We start from the raw sequence: 25,088 nt of genomic DNA, 5'->3' as shown, positions 1-25,088 counted from the left end.
TTATTTGAAAATGTCACATTCAGAGAAAACAAAATAGGGCTAGAAATTGTACTTACGCATATGTCAGTAAACAAACCAACAGTCTCATTTACTTTGTTGAGACTGCTATACTTCATGAACATTGGGAGTTGTCAGCCAGGAGTTAGTTCACTCTGTCCACTTATCCATATAACGCAAAGAATATAACTTATAGTACAAGGGCTGCTCTAAAAGGAGTGCTTCCTTATTTTATGATGTTCCACGACATCAGAGGTGGGTGTTGGTGGTATGGTAGAGGTTGAGCCCTCCTGCCAATACCCTGTTACATTTTGTTGCTGTGTGACAGATGGCAGCAGAAGGGAAGTCTGACAAAATGATGTCCGACATGGAAACGTGTATGAAGAAATGGTGTGGAATTTAATTCCTTCATATTGAAAAAATGGCACCCACTAATGCTTGCTGAACATTTCTGGAGACCAAGCAGTGGATGCAAGCACACTGAGGTGATGGATGGTGTGTTTCAGCAGTGGCAAGACCAACAGTGGGTCATCTCCACTGATGCAGATAGCTACGAGTCTGCATGAAGGCTCTTGCTCATTGCTGGTGAAAATGCACAGCTAATTATGGTGACTGTTGAAAAATAGTATTTTGTAGTTGAAAGTTTGCTCTCTTAGATAGTGTTATTTTATTCTTAGTATCTGTTGCAGTTTCTGTGGGAATAAAGAGGGTCATTACTTTTGAAGTGACTTATGTATTAATGCAGTCTTAAAACTGCAATGCTGTTTTACTGTTGCTGATTTAATAGCTCAGATATGTATGAGTATTTCTGTTCTGGTTTAATATCTGTAATATTGCAGCTAACACGCTATGCCTAGTTCAGTAAAGCAAGGCTTGGATGTATTTTAAATAATCAAATTATTTCAAAAAATATTTTAAAACCATATTTTTGCATGCTTAAAGGTGCAATCTTTGTAATATATCCACATGAATTTTGTGTTAAAAATGGCCAAACGTTAGGCTTCTAAATCCATCTTTAAAACAGCCAACATCACATTCCTTGAAGCAGTCTTTACTGTGTTGTATGCCAGTGACTTCATAACAAGCTGTCAGCTCAGAAAGTTGTTACATGGCAAATAAGTGAGCATAAGGGTGCTGGTCTGAATTTCTGTATTTCAGTGTGGGTCAGAAACTGCTGTGTAGTCATTATCGACCACCTTCTGTAATAGGACTGACCAAACTGCATGTTGCACTTGCAATCTGTGAACAACCTAAGATGAAATATCTTGACAATCAATATGATGTTGGATCAGCAGTTATGCTGGCTCAGAAATTTTATGCTTATTTTCTCAGGGCTAGCATGTGTGTTATTGATTATCTGCTAGTCCTATTTTGTTTTCCTATTATTCAAGTCTGTTGTTTTCTTAGGTGGTTCCTTCTTATTTTTAGAATCCCGTAAGTTACTAGAAAATAAGGAGGAAAAAATGCTTTCCATTGACACAGATTTTTAGAGTTCTCAGTATAAAACCAAATTCCTACCAGTTATTTTAAGTAACTGTTGATTTTATTATTTTTTTTCGGTAGATTAGGAATATATTTATACTTTAAATTCTTGTAGATGATTTAGATATTAGGAATAAATTATTAACTGCGAGGGTGGTGAGACACTGCAACAGGTTGCCCACTGAGGTTGTGGGTGCCTCCTCTCTGGAAGTGTTCCAGGCCAGGCTGAATGGGGCTGTGAGAAATCTGGTCTAGTGGGAGGTGTCCCTGCCTATAGTAGGGGGTTGGAACTAGATGATCTTTAAGGTCCCTTCCATCCCAAATCATTCAGTGATTCAATCACTTATTACATGAGTGATTCTGCAGGTGTTAAAACTTAGTGGAAATTACTAAATCAAAGCCTGTCTCTGTAGTGCAAGTCTGATAATTCTGCACCCCTGAAAATTCTGTTTTGATAATGAAGCAGAAACAGGAACTCTTGTTTTGTTCTCTCTGGTCTCTGCCACAGTGGAGAATGCTGTTGGACATTATTGGAAAGGCATATTTACAATGTGTTCAGTCTAAATGAGGCAATATTCCCACACAGGTGCTGTCCCACAAAAGCATAAGACATGGCAGAAATGATCTGGTCAGAGAAAAACACAGACAGCTGAAATCCAGAGTGTGCATGCAGTACATGCTGTGTGGCCATACCTGTATCCTGCCAGATCTGTGTCTCTTGGGCAGCTCTGTGCATCCTCCAAACAGATGCAGGTTGCTGAAGCACTTCTGGGACAGAATAGCAGACTTGTGACCTTGGGAAACCTCTCACAGCTCTCTTCCCCTTGGCTGTGGGGGGAAATGTTCTCTGTTTGCAGGTCATGTTTTGTCTTGAGCAAATGAGTGGCCTTCCTTTGCTGTGAGAGTCCATGCAGTAAACATTTCTGACTGGTAAAACCCTGGTTGTTTTGTCTCAGTTTTTTTGTATAGTGAGCTTTAATCCTCTTGAAATGGTTTTAAGCTCAGACAGAAGAAAATACACTGACATTTACAGCCATGTTAGTTAAAATGCTTGGGGAATTAAGCCTTTTTCATTTCCTACTCTCTTTATTCAGTTCCCAACTAGCACCAGCAACAAAGGTCTGTGCAAGGTCATGGCTATTCTTAAAGAAGACCTGATAGGGCTAATTTATTATGACCCTACAAATAGGTATCTGGGAACAATGTGAACATCCTTTCTTCACTCATTTTTCATATACTTGAGAGAGGAGACAGATGGAACAGTTGTGATGTAGAATTTGAGAGCATCTCAGTCAGCAAATAGAATTGGCCCCCGTGTATGAAATCCACTGCAGTGCTTTCTTCATTTCTTTTTTCCTTTCCTGTATCTTCAAAAGTAGTGTACTTACTAAATGACGTTCAGTTATAAACACTGTCAGACCAAGTCAAAGACAGAAATCCCATTTTCAGGAGGTTTTTCTCAAAATGTTGTTTTTTTTACAAGGTTCTGAGTACAAGAAGAGTGGCCAGTGGTGCATGTGAAGCAGGCTTTTAAACCAGTGACAGGAGAGGCAGGTGCATCCACTTAGAAAGAAAATATCCTGGAAAACGTTATTTAGAAAAAACGATGCCAAATATGTGTCTCATTGTTGCCCTTAGATTGTTAGTTTGCAGTGAGCCAAACTTACTGAAAATAATTATGTTTTATTTTATAAGAAGTAAAAGAATTCTTTCTCTGATAGAGGAGCTTGGAGAAATCAGATACTGAAGTTTTCCATCCTTTCAGCCCAAGTTAGGCTGTTCTGTCTCATCATTCTTTCTTTTCCTCCCCCACAGCTGTCAGCAATTGAGAAAAGCATGTTTTATTGTTATCTCCAAAGATATAATTGGATTATGGAAATTAGATGAGGAACACTTGCAAGGTTTGGAGAAAGTTGGAGTAATCTATAAAGAATTATATTAGCCAGACAGTAAAACGTTGTAATGAACTTCTAGGAAAAAAAAAAACAAGAGATAACATAGTTTCAATTCTTGATATCTAAATGACAAACCTTGTCTCGTATTATGTAGTAGTTTCCAGCAAATGCCTTGGGGTAGACACTTCAAATGTTTTGTTGCATCTGTCTATTAGATTTTCAGTATTTAAGTGTGAAATGGGTGTCAGACATGTTATGTGTTGTATTTCTGAGAGATACTCCAACATTAGCACTGTGGTTTGGATGATGAGTGCATCCTCTTCAAAAGAACCTCTTGGCCACCACTTCTTACTACAGGTTAGGTCCCTTTCTGGAGAGTTCTTGGACTCCACCCCTTTAGAAAACGGTGTTCTGTAGAGTGCAGCCAGTGTGATCCATCTGCATCTGGGCCCTTGCTCCTCAGAAAAGCCTATACTTGCATGAAGTAATCCCTCTTAAATGCCTAAATTGTGATACTGGACCCTCTTCACCAATTGTTTTACTTTGTTAGACTGTTAATGTAGATGCAGCAGAATTCTGCTTATAGTGATCTCTGAGTTAGCGTGTGAAAACAAAACATCCTGTGTGAGGGAGAAAAGGAAATAGTTGTTGATTAACAAAAGCTCGAGAGATTGCATGTAAATCCTTTGGAAGAGATCAAGTGTAGGAAATAGCCATGTGAAAATAAGGATTTTGTTTGGCAGGGAAAGAAAAGGTCCTTCGTCAGAAGGGGAAGGTTCCACTCCCTCGCTCCCTGGAAACCTTGCACCCAAAGGGCATCTGCTAATGATGGTTGCAGTTCCTAGACAGAGAGAGAGACATACAAGTTCACACAAGTGGTTTTATGAATCAGATAGAACAGAGTTTATCTTGCTTTTTGTGGATTTATTTTCTGCAGTAGTATTGAACTGCATCCCTGGAAGGTGAGATGATAGGCACCAGCTCTGGTGTGTGGGAAGCAGTGTCTGTGTTAACAGGAGCAAAAACAGTGAGATGTTAGTAGTAAGGTCAGCTCTGACATTTAGTGAAACCTCAGGTGCTTTCGATGTGCTTGTAATTCCAAAAGCTAGGAATGTAGAATGGGTTTGAGAGGTTGCTGTGCTGATGTGATAACTTTCTGGGAGCGGGCACTGTGCCTGTCTACATTCACACCCGGTCAGCCCTGCTGTAGATCTATGTATTGGAATGCCATCAGCACTGAGAGAGCACTGTGCTAACACCAAGGGAAATACGCTTATTCTCTTGAGACTTTATTGAAAACCATGAATCCAAACATGAATATGGAGTGGCAAGAGGGTATCTCTCATCTTCTCGTTCTTTCTTGTTCTCTGACAGCCACTTTGGGTCTGGAGCACAAAGGGAATCAAATGTAAAGCATTCCATAAAGTATATTTCTGCTCTTTGTGCATTCAAGGTTTCTGACTATAAAATTGGTTTCCATTTTGCAAGGAGAAATCCACCATGAGGAAAGTGTTTTGCTTTATTGGAAGTTCTCATTTTTCTTCTGAAAAGTGGTTTGGATGGAAAAAATTTGGAACAGCCCTCAGAGAACCCAATTTAAAAATTATTTCCTTTTTTTATCTTATCCAAATTGCTGTCTTTCAAGCCTATAGATGACTGTATGATCAGATCTAAATGCGGACCCTTATTGTTGGGTCTGCAGGATTAAGAGGAGTCAGGACAGGTGCAGAGAGTTGCATGGGGACTTCTGGGTTATTACAGTAGTTCTTATTCCTTGCGAACAGAAATAACCCTTGTGGTCATTTTATATGAATGTGCAAATCATAGCTACCAGTACTTTGCATTGTTTGTATACACAAATGCACAACATGCAAATTATTGGTAACCATGATTTAAAACTTTTGGGTAGATTTCTGTTTCATTGGATTTGTGACTGTAGTGAATGTGTGTGCATGTGTGTACAAGAATATTAGGCGCATATAGAATATATTTTATTTATATTTCTATAGTTAAAACAGAACCAATGAGCAGCAGTGAGATTGCTACTACTACTACTACCACAGACGGGTCTTTAGACAATTTCTCAGGATCAGGTAAGGAACAAACAAAGGCTTAAGCTCAGCAATTTTTCATTCGCTATGTTCTTTCCCTATGCAATCTAAACCTTTGCATGGCTGCTGGAAAGTTTTTGTACACTTTGCAGCTGATTTCTGTTCATTTTATTCAGGCAGTATAAGGAAGTAGGAGCTTTCCTTAAGGAAGTAGCAATACAGCATCTCTTTTATTGATGTCCATTGGTGTCTTCACTAGGGAGCTGAGAAGCATTCTGGCCCAAAGGGATTACTTTTTTTAGTTTTCAGGGTGTAAATATACCTGCTTCTGTAATTTGTGATGTAACTGAGGGATGGGCAATTTTTAGTTTGTTTGTATTTATATTATCAAGGCATTCTTTTGTCAGTCTCTTAATCTTCCTCGAAGCCGAACCCTTCTTAGCTGCTACTACACAGGAGATAAAACACTGTGAGAAAATCCTAAAATGTTTGCACAATTTTGCATACCTATGGATTAACCCTGTTATTTCTAGCACATCATTTTTATAGTGCAAATCATATGAAAAAAATCACAGAGTTACATTGGCAGAGTAGCAAAATCTACCAGCTCACCACCAGTTAGGATCTAAGTAGCCAGCCCTTTTTTTGATCTTGCAGCACCTTCCATTTTCCATGCATGCTGCAGTTTATAAAAATATCGATCTTTAAAGGAAAGAAAAAAAAAAAAAAGTTTCTAGAATATATTAAATATCTGATGGAAGGAAAGGTAGCGCATCTAATGGTGGCTCATTCATCTGTGGAGATCTGGCTCCAGGTGGGACTGTAACCACAGAAAAGGATAATGTCAGGTGTGGAAGGAACAGAAAGAGATTCGCTGCTTTGTTCCACACTTCACAGGGGCTCTGAGAGCGTAAAGATGATGGATTTTTCCTGTAGTTGGCCAGGAAAGGGGTAGCTGGCAAAGGGTAATTATCCATGCCTTGTTTATTTCCAAGTACTTAGCAATAGGGCCTGTTGTTTCTCTGGCTGTCTGATTTTACAGTAGTCTCATAACCTGTAGCTGACCTCTTCCTGGCAAAGGCTTCAAAATCGACTTTGAGATGTGGAGAAGAAGTGGCACCCAAATGGTAACCAGAGAGGGAAGCACTATCTACCTAGTGCTTCTGCAGAGAGCTCCAGGAGCAGAGCACATGGGTGCATCTGACATGCTCCCGACAGCACCCAAAACACCACAGGAGTTTCATGGGAATTGACAAAAATCTCTGCGTTAGCAGTGACCGGTCTGGGGGAACCCTGCAGGGCTGAGCTGCGGGAGGAGAAACTCACTTAAGCTTAAGTGTTTTCCTAAGACAATTTGCACGTTGATCATGACGTCTTTGTGTAATAATGAGTGTTTTGAAGGTGTTGAGAGCATTTTAAAAAGCGGGCAACATGGGGTAAAAGAGAAGGAGGTGTAATATGGTAGTACATCCTTATGCGTTATTGAAATGATTTTTAAAAGGCACGTGCTCTGAAGCTGGCCATGTGTTTTCAATAGAGACGTGCATAAAGCTCCTTCATAAAATGTAGGTCTTAAAAATTCTAAAAGTTAATAAATGTTGTACTTGAGATAGCAGTAATCCTTTGAAAATATGAAGGAAAATGTTTCCAATAGGAAATAGATTGTTTGCATTGAAAATGTTGTCTGTGTGCAAGCAAAGAATAAACTATTGGTCAGGAGTTCTACAAAGGAGCATTTTAGTACTTGAAATTGTAATCAAGATTTTACTGTTACGCATTCCTGTGTAGTTGCTGATAAAATATTATTTTCTACCAAAGATATCGATGATATTTGAATTTAATTAAAATCTTGTTAATACTCTGAAATTCTATTAGGAAAAATAATATTTATCTTTGGTGTGTATATTTACACTTCTGTGTGCTTTCTTTTCTTCTTGGTGCAGCAATTGGAAGCAGTGGTTTCAGCCCAAGACAAACACACCAGTTCTCCCCACCACAGATTTACCCTTCCAAGTATGATATCTTTTAAAAATAATAATAGCAGTAGTAATAATAATAACTGAAAAAGGCAGATTTTAACCTCATTTAAAATAATAATTGGATCCATCTGTTAAGTCATAATTTAAACCACGGCAGCTTCTAGGAAAAAAATATATTTCTTTAATGCTAAGAATGTATTTGAAAAATATTTGAAAAGTTCTTATTTTACTTATTCTTTTATTACTGATTTATTATTGCTGTTTTCTCTCTATCTTAGAGTTTCTTTTGCCTAGCGCAGCCTATGATTAAGTGTTAATGAAGGTAGCAGGCTTATAATACGGCTAAAAATAAATACATGTACGCCAGTCTAATGCAGTCTGTCCTATTTTCTGTCATTTGTAATCAATAGCAGACCATACCCACATATTCTTCCCACCCCTTCTTCGCAAACGATGGCTGCATATGGGCAGACGCAGTTTACAACAGGGATGCAACAAGCTACAGCTTACGCCACCTACCCACAGCCCGGCCAGCCCTATGGAATCCCTTCATATGGTAAGAAACCACATTGCTGTGCTTTTATTCCCAAGGTGAACGTTTTTTTGAGCAAAATTACATGACTGGATCAGTGCTTAGTGGGACAGCCATGCTCTGAGCGCATCTCATGAAAGAGTGGTGATTTCCCTGTTGTGCAGCTTAATTTATGTATTTAGGAGCTAAGAAGTTACTCAAGAGTATGTCTGTGTTTTGAGATCAAGGAGAGATTCATTAGGCTTTTAGTGGTGATATGAAAATACAGCACTGAAGCAGGGAGATCTAGGGACTTCCATTACACAGGCACAGCTCCCGGTAACTTGCTGAGGAGCTGTGCTCTCCAGCAATGTAATAGGGGAAGCTGGTAAATAAAGGTCTGGATTTTGGCTGATACATGTTACTGGAACCCAAACGAGTCAGTCATTTCTGTCAGGGGAAGAACTGATTCAAAAAGACCTCTACCAAAAATCTCCCTTTCGTTGTCGCTCTTGGAGGTGAAAATTGAGGTGATTTGCCACCAGACTTCTGTCTGCCTGATGAAGAAGATAGTACTAAGTAGCAAATATTTCCCCTAAAAAATTTAATTTAAAAACAAGCTGCTGCGGGTGAGACCATTTTGTTGCCAGACTGTCTGCTGGCAGACCACATAGCAGTTCAGCAGCAAAGATGCATTATTAGAAAATAGGTCTTACATTCCTCTTGGGGAATATATTGAAAATATATGATCCATATGCTTTTAGCAGTACATTTTGTCAAAATACATTCAGGTAATACAGGTTTTATACCAAGAGGAAAGAACTTATAGCGCAAGCTGTGCCCCGTAAAAGTATTAAAATTTTTCAGTGGAAGGCTGGTGAATCCTGAAATCTGTAAGCTGAAATTCACCAGGTCTTAAGTAAATTCTGTGTAAGACTGCTGTGGACTGTGGGTGCAAGTAGAAGGTTATTTTCGCTTTTGGAAAAAAAAGTATTTCATTAATATATCATCAGTGATTGTGATCCAAGGAAGCATTTTTTCCTGTGGTTAGAATCTCGATTACTTAAATGCCAAAAACCAGTTTATAAACAGAAGTTGGATGTTTCAGTTTCAGCACCGTGTATTTTAAACTTATACTGATGGTGTTAAACAAACAACCAAAGCAAACAACACTCCCCTCCCCCTCTCCACACGTTTTCAAGGCTAAAGAGGTAGGTAGTCTTCCTTCTGCAAAGAAGAAAAGCTTGTGTTCCTGTTGAGAGTTTATGTGTGTGATAACGGATGACCCCTTTCCCCACTGTGTTTTCCTTGACACGTTTCTCTTTTGCACACCTTGCATTTTTATCCTTTGTTATCCTTGGTGGCTTGGGCAGCCCAAACAGTGGCCTTTTAGGTTCTGGATCATTCCTCTGGATGAAATCCTGACCTCGCTGAAGCCAACTGTAAAACTCCCACTAACTTCAGCAGTACCATCATTTCACAACTTGAGTTGAGCTGTCTTAGTGTCGTCGCAGCTGTAATTGAGAGTTGCTTTACTTGGCAGCTGCTCCCTGGGGGTTAACATGCCTGCCTGCTCTTCTGTTTTGAGTTTTTATTGCACAGTCCATCCCCTGTGCCTAGGGCTTTGGATAATTTTATCTTAATGTTTTACATTGAAGATCTGCTTTTACCACTGAAACCTCCAGCTCCTGAGCCAAGTGAGCTTTAATGCTCTTTTCAGGCAGTATCTTTTGACTGGGGTGAAGGTTTTTCTTGCTGATGTGCTTGATCAACTATCAGAAATATTTAACTGTAGCAAAGTTTTGGGAGCTAAGACCACAGCTTTGCATATTCAAGGCACACTGTATAATCCTTGTTCCCAGAATAAATTACGTGAAGAATCCTGGGATGCTGATTTGCATCAGGCAAGAACTCGTCTGGGGCCAAAATTCTCCTCTTGGCTCTGCAGCCATGTATCCTATGCTTTGCCTTTCTTTCTACCAGCTAAAGAGTTTCCAGCAGGTATAAAGAGAGGAGACTTTTGACAGATGTGAAAAACTTTGGGTTGCAGTGGGGAGATTCTCTGCTTTCTTTCTTAGCACTGGGACTTACAGGGGGGAAAAAAAGCATTCACAAATTCACATGCCAGTGCCTTTCCCCCTCAGCTTTTCTCTTCAGAGCAGAATTTGGGAAGGTGCTGCCTTGAATACACCTCTACTCTGGGCATTTTTCCACTCCCACATCTCCACCATGGTGCAGCCCTGAAGGCAGGAAGGGGGGTGGAGGAATGCCAGTGACAGCTGCCTCCTACCACTCCTGGCTCTGGTTCATCTGCAAAGCCACTGAGGAGGCTGGAGAATTTCCTGAGGCTCCCTCCTCCTGCATGCCCTGGTACCAGCGTTTAGCAAAGGTCTCACTTCCAGAAGTACCCTTTTGTTTTTCCATTGTCCCTTATGGGACTCAGACTAACGAGAAGGGAGCACCACGGTTTGGTGAGTGAAGGCCCGGGTGACAGAAGATGAGAATAGAAGGTCTCAGAAGACGAAAGGCTCTTCATAGCATGGAGGTTTGCAAAAGGGCACGCCAGTGCCAAGCTGTCTTCACTCAAGAGGCATGCTCCAGCCACTGCCTTTGATCACCTCCTCCTGCTTTGTCTGAGGTTGGGAGTTGAATCAGGCTGCTAAAGAGAGAAGTCTAGAAATACAATGCTTAATTAAACTTTCTCTGTGTAGTATTCAATCAGTGTTTCAGAAGTCCTTAAACACATAGATCGTTGATACCAAGGCATCTGTAGCTGGAGTTTCCTCTTGGAAACGAGGTGTCAGATTCATCATTGGGATTGTTTATTTGTAACGTGAAACAGAGGAAGCAAGCATCAGGGGAAAACAAGCAAACAGGGTTAGTCTGGCAGCTAACGAGTGTCGCAGAAGGAATTAAGGATAATTAATGGCACTAGCTGAAAAATGATTCAGTTGACACAGGGAAATATCTTTCCTTTTGTACATAGGGAGATACCAAAGTTTTATAAACGTCACAGCTTTTCAGTTCTTTCCCACCTTCAAACATTGTTGAGTATTACTCTTTATTTATTTATTTAAGTTTTGCACCAGGAAATGGGCTTAGATTAAGAGCCATTTTAAAAAGAATGTTACTAATTCTCACTTAGCTAATTCAGTTCAAATAACTGTGGCTTTTGAGCAATGAAGTATCACTGAATGCCATAGTGAAATGTAAGAGTATTGTATTACTTTTCCATTGCTTTGGCTATAATTATTTTTAAATGGTAGTTCATGTCAGGACAACCTTCTAATTAAAACTAAGAGACAGAAGCTGAATTGTGTGCGTTTCCTGAGTATTTCATTTGCTGATATTTACTTGCTTATTACCTTACAAATCTGTGCAAGAATCACTAAATTTGGGAGGCAAGTTATTCCTTTAATTGAATTTTGGATTCTTTTATTACTAAATTTGGTAACGAGGAGGTGATGTGTAATGGATTTCCCTGTCAGAGCAGATTAATGACTCTCTGTTGTGTTTTTCCCAGTTTGGGAGATTACTTCATGAATATTTCCTGTCTGTTAGGTGTTTATTTGTTAAAAGACTGAACTCATTCTATAGTGTTTAATTAGCTTTGAAAATCCACATTGTACTGTATGCTGATAGCTCACTTTATCCACTGTTTAAAGGGTGCTTAATTCCTTAGAACGCACTTGAAGCCATGTAGGAATATTCTCCAGTGCAAATCTCAGATATGTCATTAAAGGGGCGGATAGCGGGAGAGCTTGGCTATGCTATGGTTCATTAAAATCATATAAAGTTGCTAATCTGCCTCTGTGAAATGTCATGAATATATGGAAAAGCTAGCCTCTGGCAGGAAAGGAAAAAAGGAATAATGCAACTTCCTGTTCATGTATAAATTTCTTTTGCAGTTATTGGAAACACAGTTTTGAATTTAACCTCTCCCTGGTGAACTTCAGTTTTATGTGTTCTTTTAAACTTCCCCTACACTTTTCATTTGTGCATGCTCTCAGTACTCTTTCTCTCATGCATGCAACAGTGGGAATGTGTTAAAAATGCTATCAATTAAATGATTATATTATCCATCCCTGTTTGAATATGAACAAATAGATTTGCTGTCACTAACTGATTTAGGTGCATTGTGGGCAGGCATCAAGACAGAAGGTGGATTGTCACAGTCCCAATCACCTGGACAAACAGGATTTCTAAGCTACAGTGCCAGCTTTAGCACACCTCAACCTGGACAAGCTCCTTATAGCTACCAGATGCAAGGTCTGTATAAATAGATACTACCATTAATTAGATGCAGTTAATGCTATAGTGTTTGGTTTTTTGTTCCTTGTTTCTTTACACTGTTGGGATAAAAATTAATGTTTGCTTGAGCACTGCCTCTGTTGTTTTTGCAGTTGGAGCTGGAATGATGATTGGCTTTGCTGGGAGCAGCGAGGGCCAGCTCTCAGCAGTTTGGAAGATCCTTCACTTAGTGACTTCATTAATTTTTAAATGGCAAAGTGTTGCAGTGTTACTACAGTAAAAATGTTATCTCTGAATAGCAATAGCTGAAGAAATAATGGATGTGACAAAATGAGTGCTGGAAAACGTGTCAGGATTATGAATTTAGGAAGTGCCAAATATAATTTGACACCTGAGTGTGTTCAGGGAGGGAAAAGAAGATAAAAATACCTACAGCAGCTGTGGAGGTAGCTAAGTAATGATTGAAGTCTGTTTCTTTGAAGTCTATTTAAAAGCTGTAAGTCTTTGTGCGTGTGGGCTATTATTATCGATTATATTTTGTAGCTTTACTTGCCCATTTAGTTCACTTGGTGTCTCTGCAGTTTGTTCCTCCCGACTCACTTTTCCTTTACCGTACTGGGAAACCTCTTGGTGTGCCTGACTCTGGATCCACATTGAGAAATATTTTTTAAATCTTTTATTATTATTATTTACAAATAACTACTTTGGGGATGTTTGCATTAGGGCTTTTCACTCCTGAATGTGACAGTTGAAATCAGTTATCGTTGCAGGTTTTGGCTTTGCTCTAATAGGTATTCTGCATATCCCTGACAGAACTGGACCACATTTTTTAAGTTTAGCACCTATCTTCAGTACTGTGCACCTTTCAAACTGCGTGCCATCATGTAAACACTCCCTGAAATGTACTTCAGGCAGAAGTGCATTCAGAGACCACGTGAATTAGGTTTTAGTTTTGCTTTTGTTCCCTGCCTTTGAGGTTATACTTTGCTCAGACAGAAGTTGTTGGATTTTTTGTTTGTTTTTCTTTTCTAAGTCCCTTTCTGAATTGTGATTGGGTAGCTCAGAAGCAACCTTCTTACATCTGAAACGTTTCTCACTCATAGTGCTCTCTGGCAAGGAAGAGGAAGATGGTGTAAGATTGGTGTGCTAACTTTCCTCTACACACCGATTAGGAGTGAACTTTTACTCCTATGAGTAGGTATATCCATAATCAGGTCACTGGTTTTGCTTCCTGCAGATAGCCTCACTATTTTAAACAAAACACCTCTCTGTAAGAGCTCAGAATGCTTGCCAGCAGCTATGAGGAACTGCTGCATAGACATTCCAGCTTTTAAGGAACTGATAATTCATGGCCACTAGGAAATACAGTTATTGAAAAATCATGTCTCTGTTACCTATAATTTCTATTGCAGTCCTGACTTCCTGCCACAGTTATGTGTTGGATTCCTGTTGTGCTAACTTTATATAGAAAAATGAAAATAGAGTTCCCATATATAAGTTGGAGGCTAAAGTAAAACACACAGGCTAGCAGGTCATAATGTAACAATAAAGCAGACACTACTCAGGCAAAATAAATAGCCATCACCCCATATTGGTGATCTAACGACTCTGTGGGTTTATTTTGTAGGATACAGAGCAGAGGGATGTCAATATAAAGGGGTTTTAGGAAGAACAATGAAGTGGTTTTACAGATGTCTGTGGGAAGCTCATTTGATGGAGGAAGGGGGAAGCAGCGTGGGATAACGTGAAGGACTGATTGTTGGAAAATCTTAACAGTAAACAGTGAATTCTGGCATTAGAGCAAAGCTAGTTCTCAGTCAGTGATCTACGTGGAGATCTGTCGTAAAGGGTGTTGCTTTGCTTTATGCGATATGCAAAATGTGTATAAGAACAATATTGTCAAGGTCTTAAAAGTGTGGTACCTGTCAAGAGATAGAACATGAAGATCTTGGAAAGCATTTCAGCTATATATATTGAAAGGCCAGGATCTAAAAATATTTTGCAGCAGAAATGTATTAAAGATGACCTGATTGTGAAGCTGTAAAGGGAGGAGGGACAAAGGCATTGATTTCACGACAGTATTGTTTACAGAGCTGAGAGAGGAGATGGACTGAGTCTGGGTCCTTCTCCAGCCAGGCTGTGCTTGGGCTAAAGAGCTGCACATGCGTAGGAGGCAACAGATGGCTGGGAGCTTGGTCCGGGAAGAAGAGCCACAGGTTGGAGTGGGAGAGTCTGGGAGTTAATGAGCACATGTCAGTTCTGTCATGCTTATGAACAGCACAGCATATGGATAGGGAAAGAATAGTCCCTTGCAAAACCTTACAGAAACCTTCCATAAGAAGGAATATAAAGAGTAGGTTTGAAATGCATGTTGACAGAACTATTAGAAGCTCAAGACGAAAAAAAAATCTCACTGTTAACTAGATCTTTCTTGCTGTTAAATGTTGGCAGTATGTATCTGTACCATACATTTGAATGTATGCTTTTTAAATATTTTCATTAGGCTGACTTTTGTATTTTGAATTACTTTAAATTGATTTTATTCTTCCTTTTGATTGCCCAGATGTTTAAAGTAAGCAGGAACATTTGTTTCCCTTTCCTTATTTAGTTTTGGATGGGGAAATTATTCATAGTTTCAACTGTTACGTAAGGATAGAATTGATTCTCTTGACAGAATACTGGGGTATTGCTGCTACTGTTTTGGTTGTTTATGCAGAAACCTCCAGAGAGGGAAATAAGTTTATTCTTGCTTTCCCCTCAAGCAGTCTATGGGCAGGCTGCAGCCCTCAGCCTTGTCATAGTCTGCCATAGCCGTTCTTCGTCTCCTGTGTGTGGCTGCTGAGCTGCTAAATGAAGATAATGGATCCCACAACCTCCTTCATAAACAAGTGTTACATGACAGTGCGCTTGGGGCCCTGCTGGCATCCTTGCCTGCGGTAAATGGGATTTCCTAGCAGCCTAGTAGTTGCTCTGTTTGTGTTCCCTGGTTGGGGTTACCTCGCGCTTGAAAGCTTTGGAGTTATTCTAGTTTGTCTCCCTGGGGCAAATGTCTCCCCAAAACATCATGGTGCTGCATCGCGGTGCGTGTGCAGCCAATTTAACCCAGCGCTTTTCCTGACCCTGCTAAAATTACAGCGTGATTAGTCACTGAACAATAGCATGAGGAGAGACTGCCAACTTACAGAAATGACAAGGAAAATCTCTCTGTGCAACTCCTCACTAAGGTTATTCTGGTAATTGGATTTTTGTTTGTTGGGAATTTGTCATCCCTGTAATGGGTATGAGAAGGGAGAGGGTGAGGAGAGCACCTACTCTGCTCTGCCTGCCTGTCTGTGCCCCTGCCGTTATGTTAATGAATTTGTTCCTGAAGCTGTTTTTCATACGAATTGCTTCATAGATGTTGAAAGACCACTTACACGATTAATGGCTGTGCGAATGGGCCACTCTTCCTATATTGGCACTGTTTCGAGGGTTGCTCGGTGAAAATAAATGGAGCAGAAAGGAGCTGGGGGAAAGGCCAAGGAGAGCGCTTCACTTGCAGCTGTCTTATTGAGTATCCTCTTTGCTGTGATAATGATCCAGGGTTTATCATAAACTGAGGTAGCCTATTGCTGCAAGGTGAGGAACCTGTGATGAGCACCAGCATTGTTTTAGTTATGACAACTGTGGTCTCTCAGACTACACTAACCAATTGGTTTGGGAATTCATCCATAAAAAGTAAACGTTAAGGTATTTGGTTATTATTATACAGTATAAAAATATTGTGCTGGATGGCTAAGCAGTTACTAGGACAACAAGGGGGAGTTTGCCAAAGATTTTTAAACACTGTAAGCAAACGGAAGAAACCTTGAGCTTAAATAGCCCATCTGGCCGTCCTCGGCTTTCCCAAGAGAGCTGTAGTAAACTTCTGCCACATATATTGTACTCTGATGATAGACGTAGCCCATGGCAAAGAGACCAAGCTAGGAAAGCAAATGGACCTTGTAGAAAACACCCAGGGGAGGTGTGCATCCTGCCTGCAGCGGCGGCAGCACGGTGCAATGCCTGCCCACAGCCATCGCACTCAGCCCAGCAGGGCCGGCAGCCTTCTGACGCTGCCTGGGCTTCCCAGCTTTCATGTGGGCCCTCGCCCTTGGCCAAATAGACCTTTGACCCACAGCTGACAGCTTTTATCACATTTTAAAGCTGCCTAGTTGGCCAGCTTACCTCAGTAAATCTTGCACATTTTGTGGGGGTTCTTATTTTTGCATTTTTCCAGCTAGTGCAGAGGTAGCAGCTCTATGCCGTGCTGCGGCTGGTTATTTAAAAGACAAAAAGTAAAATCAAGGTATTTTAGAAGCAACTTAAGGCTGGTAGTTCTGGGTGGCCCATAGAGCAGTTTCTGTGAAACCTGCTTCGTGTTTGTTACGGTCTAGGAGACCCCCCCCCCCCCTTCCATAGGAGCCAGCACTGACCATAAGATGAAAGGGAGAGATCTGTGTGTTAGTATGTGTGTCTTTGTCTGAGGGCAGAGATGCTGACTGCCATGTAATTACTTTTCTCATTTGCTCTTGCAAATTATTTGCCGGATATTCTGCAGAAAGAGTACATATTCATCCCCAAAAGTTTTTTTTTCTGTTTTTTCTTTCTTTTTTTTTTTCCTTACAATCCTAGAGAGCTTTTATGTCTTTTAAGAGTGGTTCAAACTACATACCTATAAAACTGGTGTTTGAGTGTACTACTGCATCACTCAGAAGTAACTGTAGGAATAAAAGAGACACAGTAACTTACATTCTTCCAGCCAAAACACTCTTAGAAATAAAATAGCATTTCAAAGTTCTGCAATTTAAAATATTTTTCAGCTGTATTTTGGCTCTGGGGTTTGTTATAATAAAAAATAACATCTGTTTTCCAATTTTAAATTAAATTTAAAACAACATGTTTTTCTCATTAGTACTGTTTATCTGTGCTATCTGCTAAACTTGGATGTCAACTCTTCTGCTGAAGTAATCTGATTTTAGTTCACAGGATTGGTAGCATCTATCAACAACTTTAGAGCTTTAGCGCTCACAGCAAATACAACAGAAAATGTTTACAGTCATTACTTCACATTGGATTTACACTTTATTTTTATACTCCCACTGCTGTTGCATTTCCAAGACTTAAACTGTGTACTACTTTACTACCTTTTGCAGCAGAAGCATTTAAATATTTTTTCCTTCTGGCTTGTTATAGTGAGGATACCTGTCTGTGTCTCTAGGGATTGTGCTAAGCATGCAGCCCTGCCTGCATTTCTTACTGTTTGGATTTGCAGGAATTGCTGCTTTTTCTAATGGTTTGTGTAAGATGCGGTTTTTGAATCGTGTTGGATACAGCAGTGCATCTGTACACCTTGGATCCCTGTTGGTTTTCATCCCTTCTAGCCTCCTTTACATCATTTCCTTCCAAGATCTCAGTATGCCTCTTCTCTAAGACAGGTTTCAGTGGTGAGGGAGGCTGCAAATAGCTTGTGACTTTGATGCGAGTTCCTTGCACACTGATGCTCTCCTGCTGTATGAGTTCAATAGGTTGCCTCATTATGGACTTTCTGGTGGCTTATGGAGCTTCTCCGTGCATCCATATGTCCCAGCTGGTGGCTATGTCACTGCTGGGTTATATCCAGCAAGAGCAAAACAGCTGAAAGGGGGTTGCTGCCCTTTTAGTGGAACAGCTTCTCAGGTTAGGTATTAAACAAGAGACCCATCTGTCTATTTTTGGTGGCTCACAAGGGGGATTTGGGGGGAGGAGGGAGGTGAAGGCAATAATTCAGTCTCTGGGCTAAATTCAATCTTCAGTCACTCCTCTAAAAGAGGTACTTTTTTCCCTTGTGTCATGCCAGATAGGCTCTGTCAAAAAAGTAGATTTGCGGCCCAAGGCTGTCTATCATCGATTAGTGATTCTAATGGCTTCACAGGCAGGCTGAGCTGTTTCAAGCAGGGTGTTAGGACTTTTTTTTTATTATTCCTTCAAGGCACTGAGGTTTAGGGATAAGAGAAGATGCCATACTCAAGACAGCAAAAGAAACTGAGCCCTAGGGATTCACTGGGGGCTTGCAGTTAACTGTTTGACAAAAGTGATATGCAATAAACTCTACTTTCACAAGTTATCAATCTGAGGTGGCTCTGGCTTCCTGTCAAAATTTAGTTTCCATCAAAGCAGGGTTTTCTTAATTTCAGTAATGAAACATAGGGTATAAGAACAATGAGTTATTACTTTCTGTCTATTAACATGTTACAGAGCTGATGACAACCAAATCGGTCAGCATATGGGAAGTATTAAAATATGCCATAGCCTTATGATATAATCGCAAGATGGAAGTTATTTTCCAATACTGTGTTTTAGTAATTCACATGATTTTTCATTTTATTTCAGGCAGCAGTTTCACAACATCATCAGGAATATATGCAGGAAATAATTCACTCACAAATTCTACTGGATTTAATAGTTCACAGCAGGTAATTTTGTAAATATGAATTGAGGAAACATCAACAAACTTAAAATTCTCATCCACTGAAAAATAACTGAAAAATAGCTCTTAAATATGTCTTTGAAAGAAATTACTATTCTTTCAAGTTATATTAATTTTTATGAATGTTTTTCCTCAAATTGTCATCCTCCAGTAATAGAACTAATGGTCTGGGTTTAGATTATTTATATTCACACATCTGCTGTAGTGTATATAATAAAATATTTGTATGAGAAGACAAACTAAATTATATGTAGTGTAGATTTTGTTTTACTGCCTCACCATCAAGTCCTATAGCATCCAGTCCAGGAAGTATACGTGCTGAAAGCCTGACATGTGTTTACAGTTATATTTTGGAATTTATACTAAAAAGTAGCAAAACTGATAAACTTTTGATTCAGTTGCTTTTTTTGTCTTTCAGGAATATCCCTCTTATCCCAGTTTTGGCCAAGGCCAATATGCACAGTATTATAATAGCTCACCATATCCCTCACATTACATGACAAACAGCAACACCAGCCCAACGACACCCTCCACAAACGCAACATACCAGCTTCAAGAACCACCATCTGGCATCACCAGTCAAGCAGTTACAGATCCTGCAGCAGGTAATTACATGGATTTTATGGTCCCTATGAGGCACGTTTCTGTAAGTTGAAAGGGGGGTTGAATTGGATTCTTTTTCTGTGTAGTCGCTGTCTTTTGTTGTTGTTATTTCTTAATCCTGAGCCTGTGGCACGTCTTGCACAGAGTCTGACAAAACAGAAGCTAAACAGAAATGGAGATCAGTAAAAGTTTAAGGCTTGTACAAAATACAGGCTTCTGTATTATTTGTAAAATGCTCGTGTGAAAAATTGCAGGATATAAGAAAGTCTTTATGCTAAAGCAGAACCTGCTGCTTTTAAGCTTTGTCTTTGTTAAGATAAACTCTGATTTTTCCTAAGACTGAAATTGAGAGGCCTTCGGATTGTAGCCTGAGTGTCCACTTGAAAGAGAGCTTTTGAATTTTTCACTTTCAGAGGACATAATAATGCTTGTATTAGGTAGTTGAAATTGCACAAGTGTTTCCATTTTAAGGAAAGATTTTCAGTGGCTTGTCCTTTTTCCCAGTCGTTTTACCTTTCTTTTGGAATTTGGCAGTCTTTTACTAGTTGAGGTATTTCTTATGCCAAACTGCTCCAGCTGTTTTTGGAAATGAGGGGTGAAAAATACTTTTCCCATTACTAAAAAAAATACATTTTTCAACAGTTTGAGCATGTCAGTACTTAGTAGATGGCAGAAGTTTGAAATGTGTCAGAGAGGAAGTCCAAGTTTGCAGATGTGTTTCTCAGCCATGTGGTAAAAAGCAGCTCTGATTTGGAATGCTATTTTGAGGTTTTGTTTTGAAGTTTTGGTGGGGAAGATTGTTTTCTTGAAGTACTTTGCAGGACCAATCTTGCACGTGCAGCATGACCACTGATATAATTTGCTAGCATTCTGCTGTTTTTCTGTAAATCTCACTGAAGGCAAGGTATGAGTTGTTGTGCCTTTTCATGCATTCACTGAAAATAGGTGGAGAAGAAAATACATTTTACGTGTGAGTTTATATTCATGTGTATATTCACGATGTGTGTGCATCAATGTATTTGAGAAACAAATCTTTTTAAATGTATGAATATGTATTGTAGTCTGCAATTTTCAAATGTGTGGATGCATATTGGAGTCTGCCTAATTATTTTGCTTTTCACATTGTTTTTAATTTTTTGGATTTTTTTTTTTTTTTTTTTTTTTTTGTGGTTTTGTTTGTTTTTCTTTTGAAGTTGGTAGCAGTAAGTTTCTCTTATCCCCAAAGCCAAATGTGATTAAGCTATAGCTTTCATGAATATATTTATGTTGAATCATTGCATCATTTGGATGCACACTTAACTCAGATACTGATGGCAGTGTCATTCTTTTCCGTTTACTATAGGGATACTACAATAATTCCCCCAAAATTTCTTTCAAGCGGTTTGCAAATAACAAATCTTGAAGTAACCATGGGTTTTCTTGGACTGAATGCCTGTATTTAGGGACACATTTAGGAAGGCACCTGCTGTGGACTACTCTCTGTTAGCAGGAGCAGGGCAGGAATGAAGCCATGTTCCTCTTCACCACATGGTCGCAGTTGGCATAAGGTATAGGGCTGGACTCAAACTTCTCCATCTGTTTGTATGCACTTTAACTGAGGCATTTAAGTTAGTCAGTGGAGAGAAATTAGCAGCTCCAGAGCTATATTTAGCATTTAGTTTAACTGTAATCATCATCCAGAGGTACCAAAGTCTCTCCATTGGTGTGAAAGAAGTTTAAGTTGGCTGACTACCAGTGTTCACTTCCTATATTAAAATCAGGTGGGATCATTTCACTGCTTCACAAACCTCCAACCCTGGAAGAAGCAAGGACCACTCAGTTAATCCAGTTCTGTGTCTGGCATTTTTCCTTGGACAGTACAAATTTTTGTGTTCTTCAGCCTCAGGTGAACTCATACACAGCCGGTTTGGGATAAAGCAAGAATGGGGTCAAAGTAAAGAGAGAGCAGCATGGAGGAGGGGAATTATGGTTGAGTGGGGATAAGTGAAAAGCATGTTAGAAGGAAATTCAAAGTTGGATCCATATCACAAAAAAAAAAAAAAAAAAAAAAAAAGCAAAGCAAACAAACTGAATTTTAACAGTGGGAAAAAGCATCACAAATTACCGTAGAATATTTTACCTCATCTGCTCAAGATAGACTGCTGAGTCTCTGCCATGATTGGCATGCTGTATGTGCGTTAGGGAGCAAAGGGGAGTCATTGTGTTATGTTGCTATTCCCCTTTATTAGGATGGGCAGCAGCTGCTGAATTCAGCTGTTCTTTGTGGACGCTGATATCCCTAGACATCTTGTGCATTAAAAAAATACATATATAATCTTTGCGGTTCTGAGCTATGCCAGGACAAGCATGGAACAGCATTCAGACTTCACAGAGGCACCAGAATCATTTGACAGACATATACGATTCCTATGAATTTGGGCCAGTAAGTGAAACAGGGCAGTTTGGTAAGAAACGTGAAAATAGAGAAAGTAATTATGTGTTCTTGTGACATTTTTAGGAGAGTTTTGCAGACTCAGAAAGCTCAGATAATTTCACTTAAAATATATTTAATTCCTTGTCCAAACATAAAATAATCCTTTTATGGTTTCCCATAATCTTCAGTTAAATATGCAGGTTTTTCACATTCAGTCAAGGACATTGAGGGGTGCTTGCAAAAGAGCCTGAGATTCCTCATGCTCAGTGTTACTTCTTTCCACAAAGGGAAGCCTTTATGGATCCGAAAAATTTCTTCTGTGTTAATTGTAAAACCTTTTAATTGCACAAACCCTGATATTCCCTGTCTCCATGAATCAAACATACTAATTCATGTTATGATAAAATTAATAAAAGACTTGTGAGCAATTACTCACTGTCCCTTCCAAGACTCACATTCATTAAAGTATGAATGAGCAAACAAAAGAAAGTATTTCTTCGTGTTGTATAAGCTGGGCAGCACTGTCGACTTCAAACAAGCTCATAGATCAGACTTATACAGATACAAGCTTGGTTTCAAGAAATGCTTTGTAAAATAATAATAATAATAATAAAATTCTGGAGACAGTGCATGAGTGCATTTCTGACCACCTTCTGTTTTATCACCTGCTATTTATACCGGTCTAGAAGACATTTTGCCTCAATCCTTGATGCCCAACCCAGTGCTCTCAAATAAGCAGAACAACAAGAACGTTCATTTCTAGGAATTAACGTAGTTAACAACTACTTTTTCTAAAGCTTTCTTATTTTCTTTTGCAGTATTTTAGCTTCATTATTGTTTCTGGTAACAGAAATTTGTTGATTTGTGCAAGTTTTGGTAATACAGTCCTTTATTTCACAAAAAGCTGTATTTGTAATGTATTAAATAATATTTCTCTGAGTTGCACAGTTTTTAAGATTTGATCTCTTTCAGTTTTTTTTTTTTTTATTTCTGCAGTAAGTCTGTTTAAAATATTACTGGAAGATTTCTTTTTTTTTCAAATTACTCATGTACTTTACAATGCAGATTAAAAAAACCACAAGTTCTATGCTAGCCAACAAAAATTGTTCTCAGTCAGTCGTGGGTCACCATTTTGCTCTTTAAAGCTAGACTGCTTTTTCCTCGAACACTGTATCACATTTAGTATTGCAAAAGAGAAAGCCACTTTTAGAGTTTCCCCTTACTAAGTTTCATAACAATAAATTAAAGATTGTAAAACAGCACAGAGCTAAGATACTTTATAGGCAACTTTTCAGTAATACGTATGCAGAAACATCCAGCATTGTGCTAACAGTACATTACTGGTGTTTTAACATTTGCTCTTTTTCATAAATAAAAGAGAAGAGTAAATCTAGAGTCTATATAGGAAGGAAGCAATGAAAGTTCTGTAAAAACAGAATACATTAATGAATAGTGAAGTGCAACACTGCTTTTGCTTTTCTGATATTGGTTATTCTCCAGTGTCTTGCGTTGAGAGTGTTCAATTTTTAATTCCCACATTGCATTCAGCAGTGACTCACCATCATATCATGTGATGATATGTTATGATACCATCACATGATATGTTAAGGCTAAGAACTGATGTGCCTTGCAATATATGTTTTAATAAATAAATAGGATACTTTTAGTAGAATTAAAAGTAATACTTACTTCAAGTTGTTTGAAACCATAAATAATGAGTGAGGAAGAAATGCCTATACTGGAAAGAGGTCCTGCCTGCCCATTATTATACATACTGTGTAATGTTGTATATACTGTATACTGTTATTAAGATATTTTTTGTCATTATTATTAATAATGAAAAGATCAGTCAAACCTCAAAATAAATAGGCCTTTTTGCCTATACTTCTAACAGCTTTTTTTTTTTTTCCAAAGATTATTTTGGGCTTCTGTCAAGTTTAAAATTATATGCTAATAGTCCTCAATAGACAAATTTCAGATTTATTTTCCAGGTAGATAAGATAATGGCTTTTGGTCAGAACGGCACTAAAGATTCCTCCTATAATCCTGTCAGCAGGCATTATGGTATGTCTTGCGATATATAATATTAATGTTTATTAAATTAAAGTAATATTAAGTACTTTTACTTACCACTCATGTAGTAGTCATATTTTTATATACAGAAGAAAATCCCTCAATACCTTTGTGATTCCACTGCATTGTTTAATCCTGGTCAAATTTTATGTTCAGAGCTGCAAAGGAAGAAGTTTTGTAGTGCTTATAGATCTTGTGTTTAGCTTTATTTTTGCAAAAGTATAAATATATTCCAATTTTGTTGCTGTGCAGAAGCTGAAGTAATGCTGGACTGAGTACTTAAGATTTTAATTCAAAATTAATTGTGAAATTTGGAGGAAATCTAGGCACAGTTAAAACAGAAAATACTTGCATGTACTTGCTTCAAGAGACATTTGATTATTCTAGCAATTCTAAGCCCATCTCATCAATGTAATTTGCATTGTGACATAAGATAGAATTACTTTGATTACGTGAATTTGCTCATTTTTGCATACTCTTTAGTAGGGAAACTGTCTGATGAAATTTGCAATGCCTTTGTCAACAAGTCTACCTACACAAATCTCCAGTGAGATTTACCTAGATATATATATATATATATACACACATATATATATAGTTTTGGGGTGTTTTTTTTTTTCTTTTTTCTGCTTCTGGACAGATAGTTCTCCTTATATTTATCACTTGATTTTACTTTCACTATATCTTATATAGTGAAATTGATAGTAAGAAAATGCAGCAATTACCTGGGGGGGAGAGGGAAGGGGTGGAATTTCTATAACAAACAAGAAGCGGAAAATACAGTGTTGTAAATATCATCTGTGTGGGTCTATTGTCTATTCATAAGTAATATTCCAATTGATGAGGTGATGGAAAATTTTCCTGTGTGACACGTAACCGTCAAAGCTACACGCACTGATGTATATAACACAAGTAAATGTTTATGACATTTCATGTCACGTTGTAATTAAATGTTGCCTCTTGGCCCAGGGGAAGGTCTGCTATATTATGGTTCGTGTATTTTAGGTAAAACAGAATGAAAGCGTGTTTTTCACAGTTTTGCATGGTTTTTGTATGGATTAAGATTTGTAGAATCTGGATTTTAAATGTTTCTCTTATTGACTAGAGAAGTCTGTTTTGAAGTGGAACATTTTGTCTCAGCAGAGCAGTCCTGGAGCCCCACCTGCCAAAAGTAACCTAGAAGGTGTCCTCCATCATCTAATTCATTCAACTTCTAACAAGGGTGCTTAGGACACCAGACCAGGCTGGACCTTGCCTGGAATGACCTCTCAGAAACAGGCTGTGAGGCCTCGGGGTTGTTGTCACCATTTGTTTGGTCCACAAATTCAATGGTTCTACGTGCTAAT

General features: G+C 38.8%; 1 protein-coding gene across 16 annotated transcripts in view; it reads left to right on the top strand.

Annotated features, from left to right (window-relative positions):
• The window catches only part of EYA1 (EYA transcriptional coactivator and phosphatase 1), an 88,337-nt gene that overhangs the window by 15,837 nt on the left and 47,412 nt on the right, over window positions 1-25,088 (top strand). For 7 of the 16 annotated variants that reach the window (XM_052704908.1, XM_052704920.1, XM_052704919.1 and 4 more), the window contains 6 exons: window positions 5,384-5,467; window positions 7,369-7,438; window positions 7,815-7,960; window positions 12,047-12,184; window positions 18,557-18,639; window positions 19,072-19,258. In XM_052704908.1, the coding sequence (XP_052560868.1) occupies window positions 5,384-5,467; window positions 7,369-7,438; window positions 7,815-7,960; window positions 12,047-12,184; window positions 18,557-18,639; window positions 19,072-19,258 (708 nt within the window). The remainder of the gene's footprint in view (window positions 1-5,383; window positions 5,468-7,368; window positions 7,439-7,814; window positions 7,961-12,046; window positions 12,185-18,556; window positions 18,640-19,071; window positions 19,259-25,088) is intronic. The other 9 variants (XM_052704921.1, XM_052704916.1, XM_052704912.1 and 6 more) reach the window with 5 other exon arrangements.

The sequence above is a fragment of the Tympanuchus pallidicinctus genome, unplaced genomic scaffold, assembly GCF_026119805.1.
Source record: "Tympanuchus pallidicinctus isolate F22 unplaced genomic scaffold, pur_lepc_1.0 scaffold5, whole genome shotgun sequence".
In the NCBI taxonomy this organism is placed as follows: domain Eukaryota; kingdom Metazoa; phylum Chordata; class Aves; order Galliformes; family Phasianidae; genus Tympanuchus; species Tympanuchus pallidicinctus.
The sequence above is the reverse complement of the archived record's forward strand: the minus strand, read 5'-3'. Positions and strand labels throughout refer to the sequence as shown.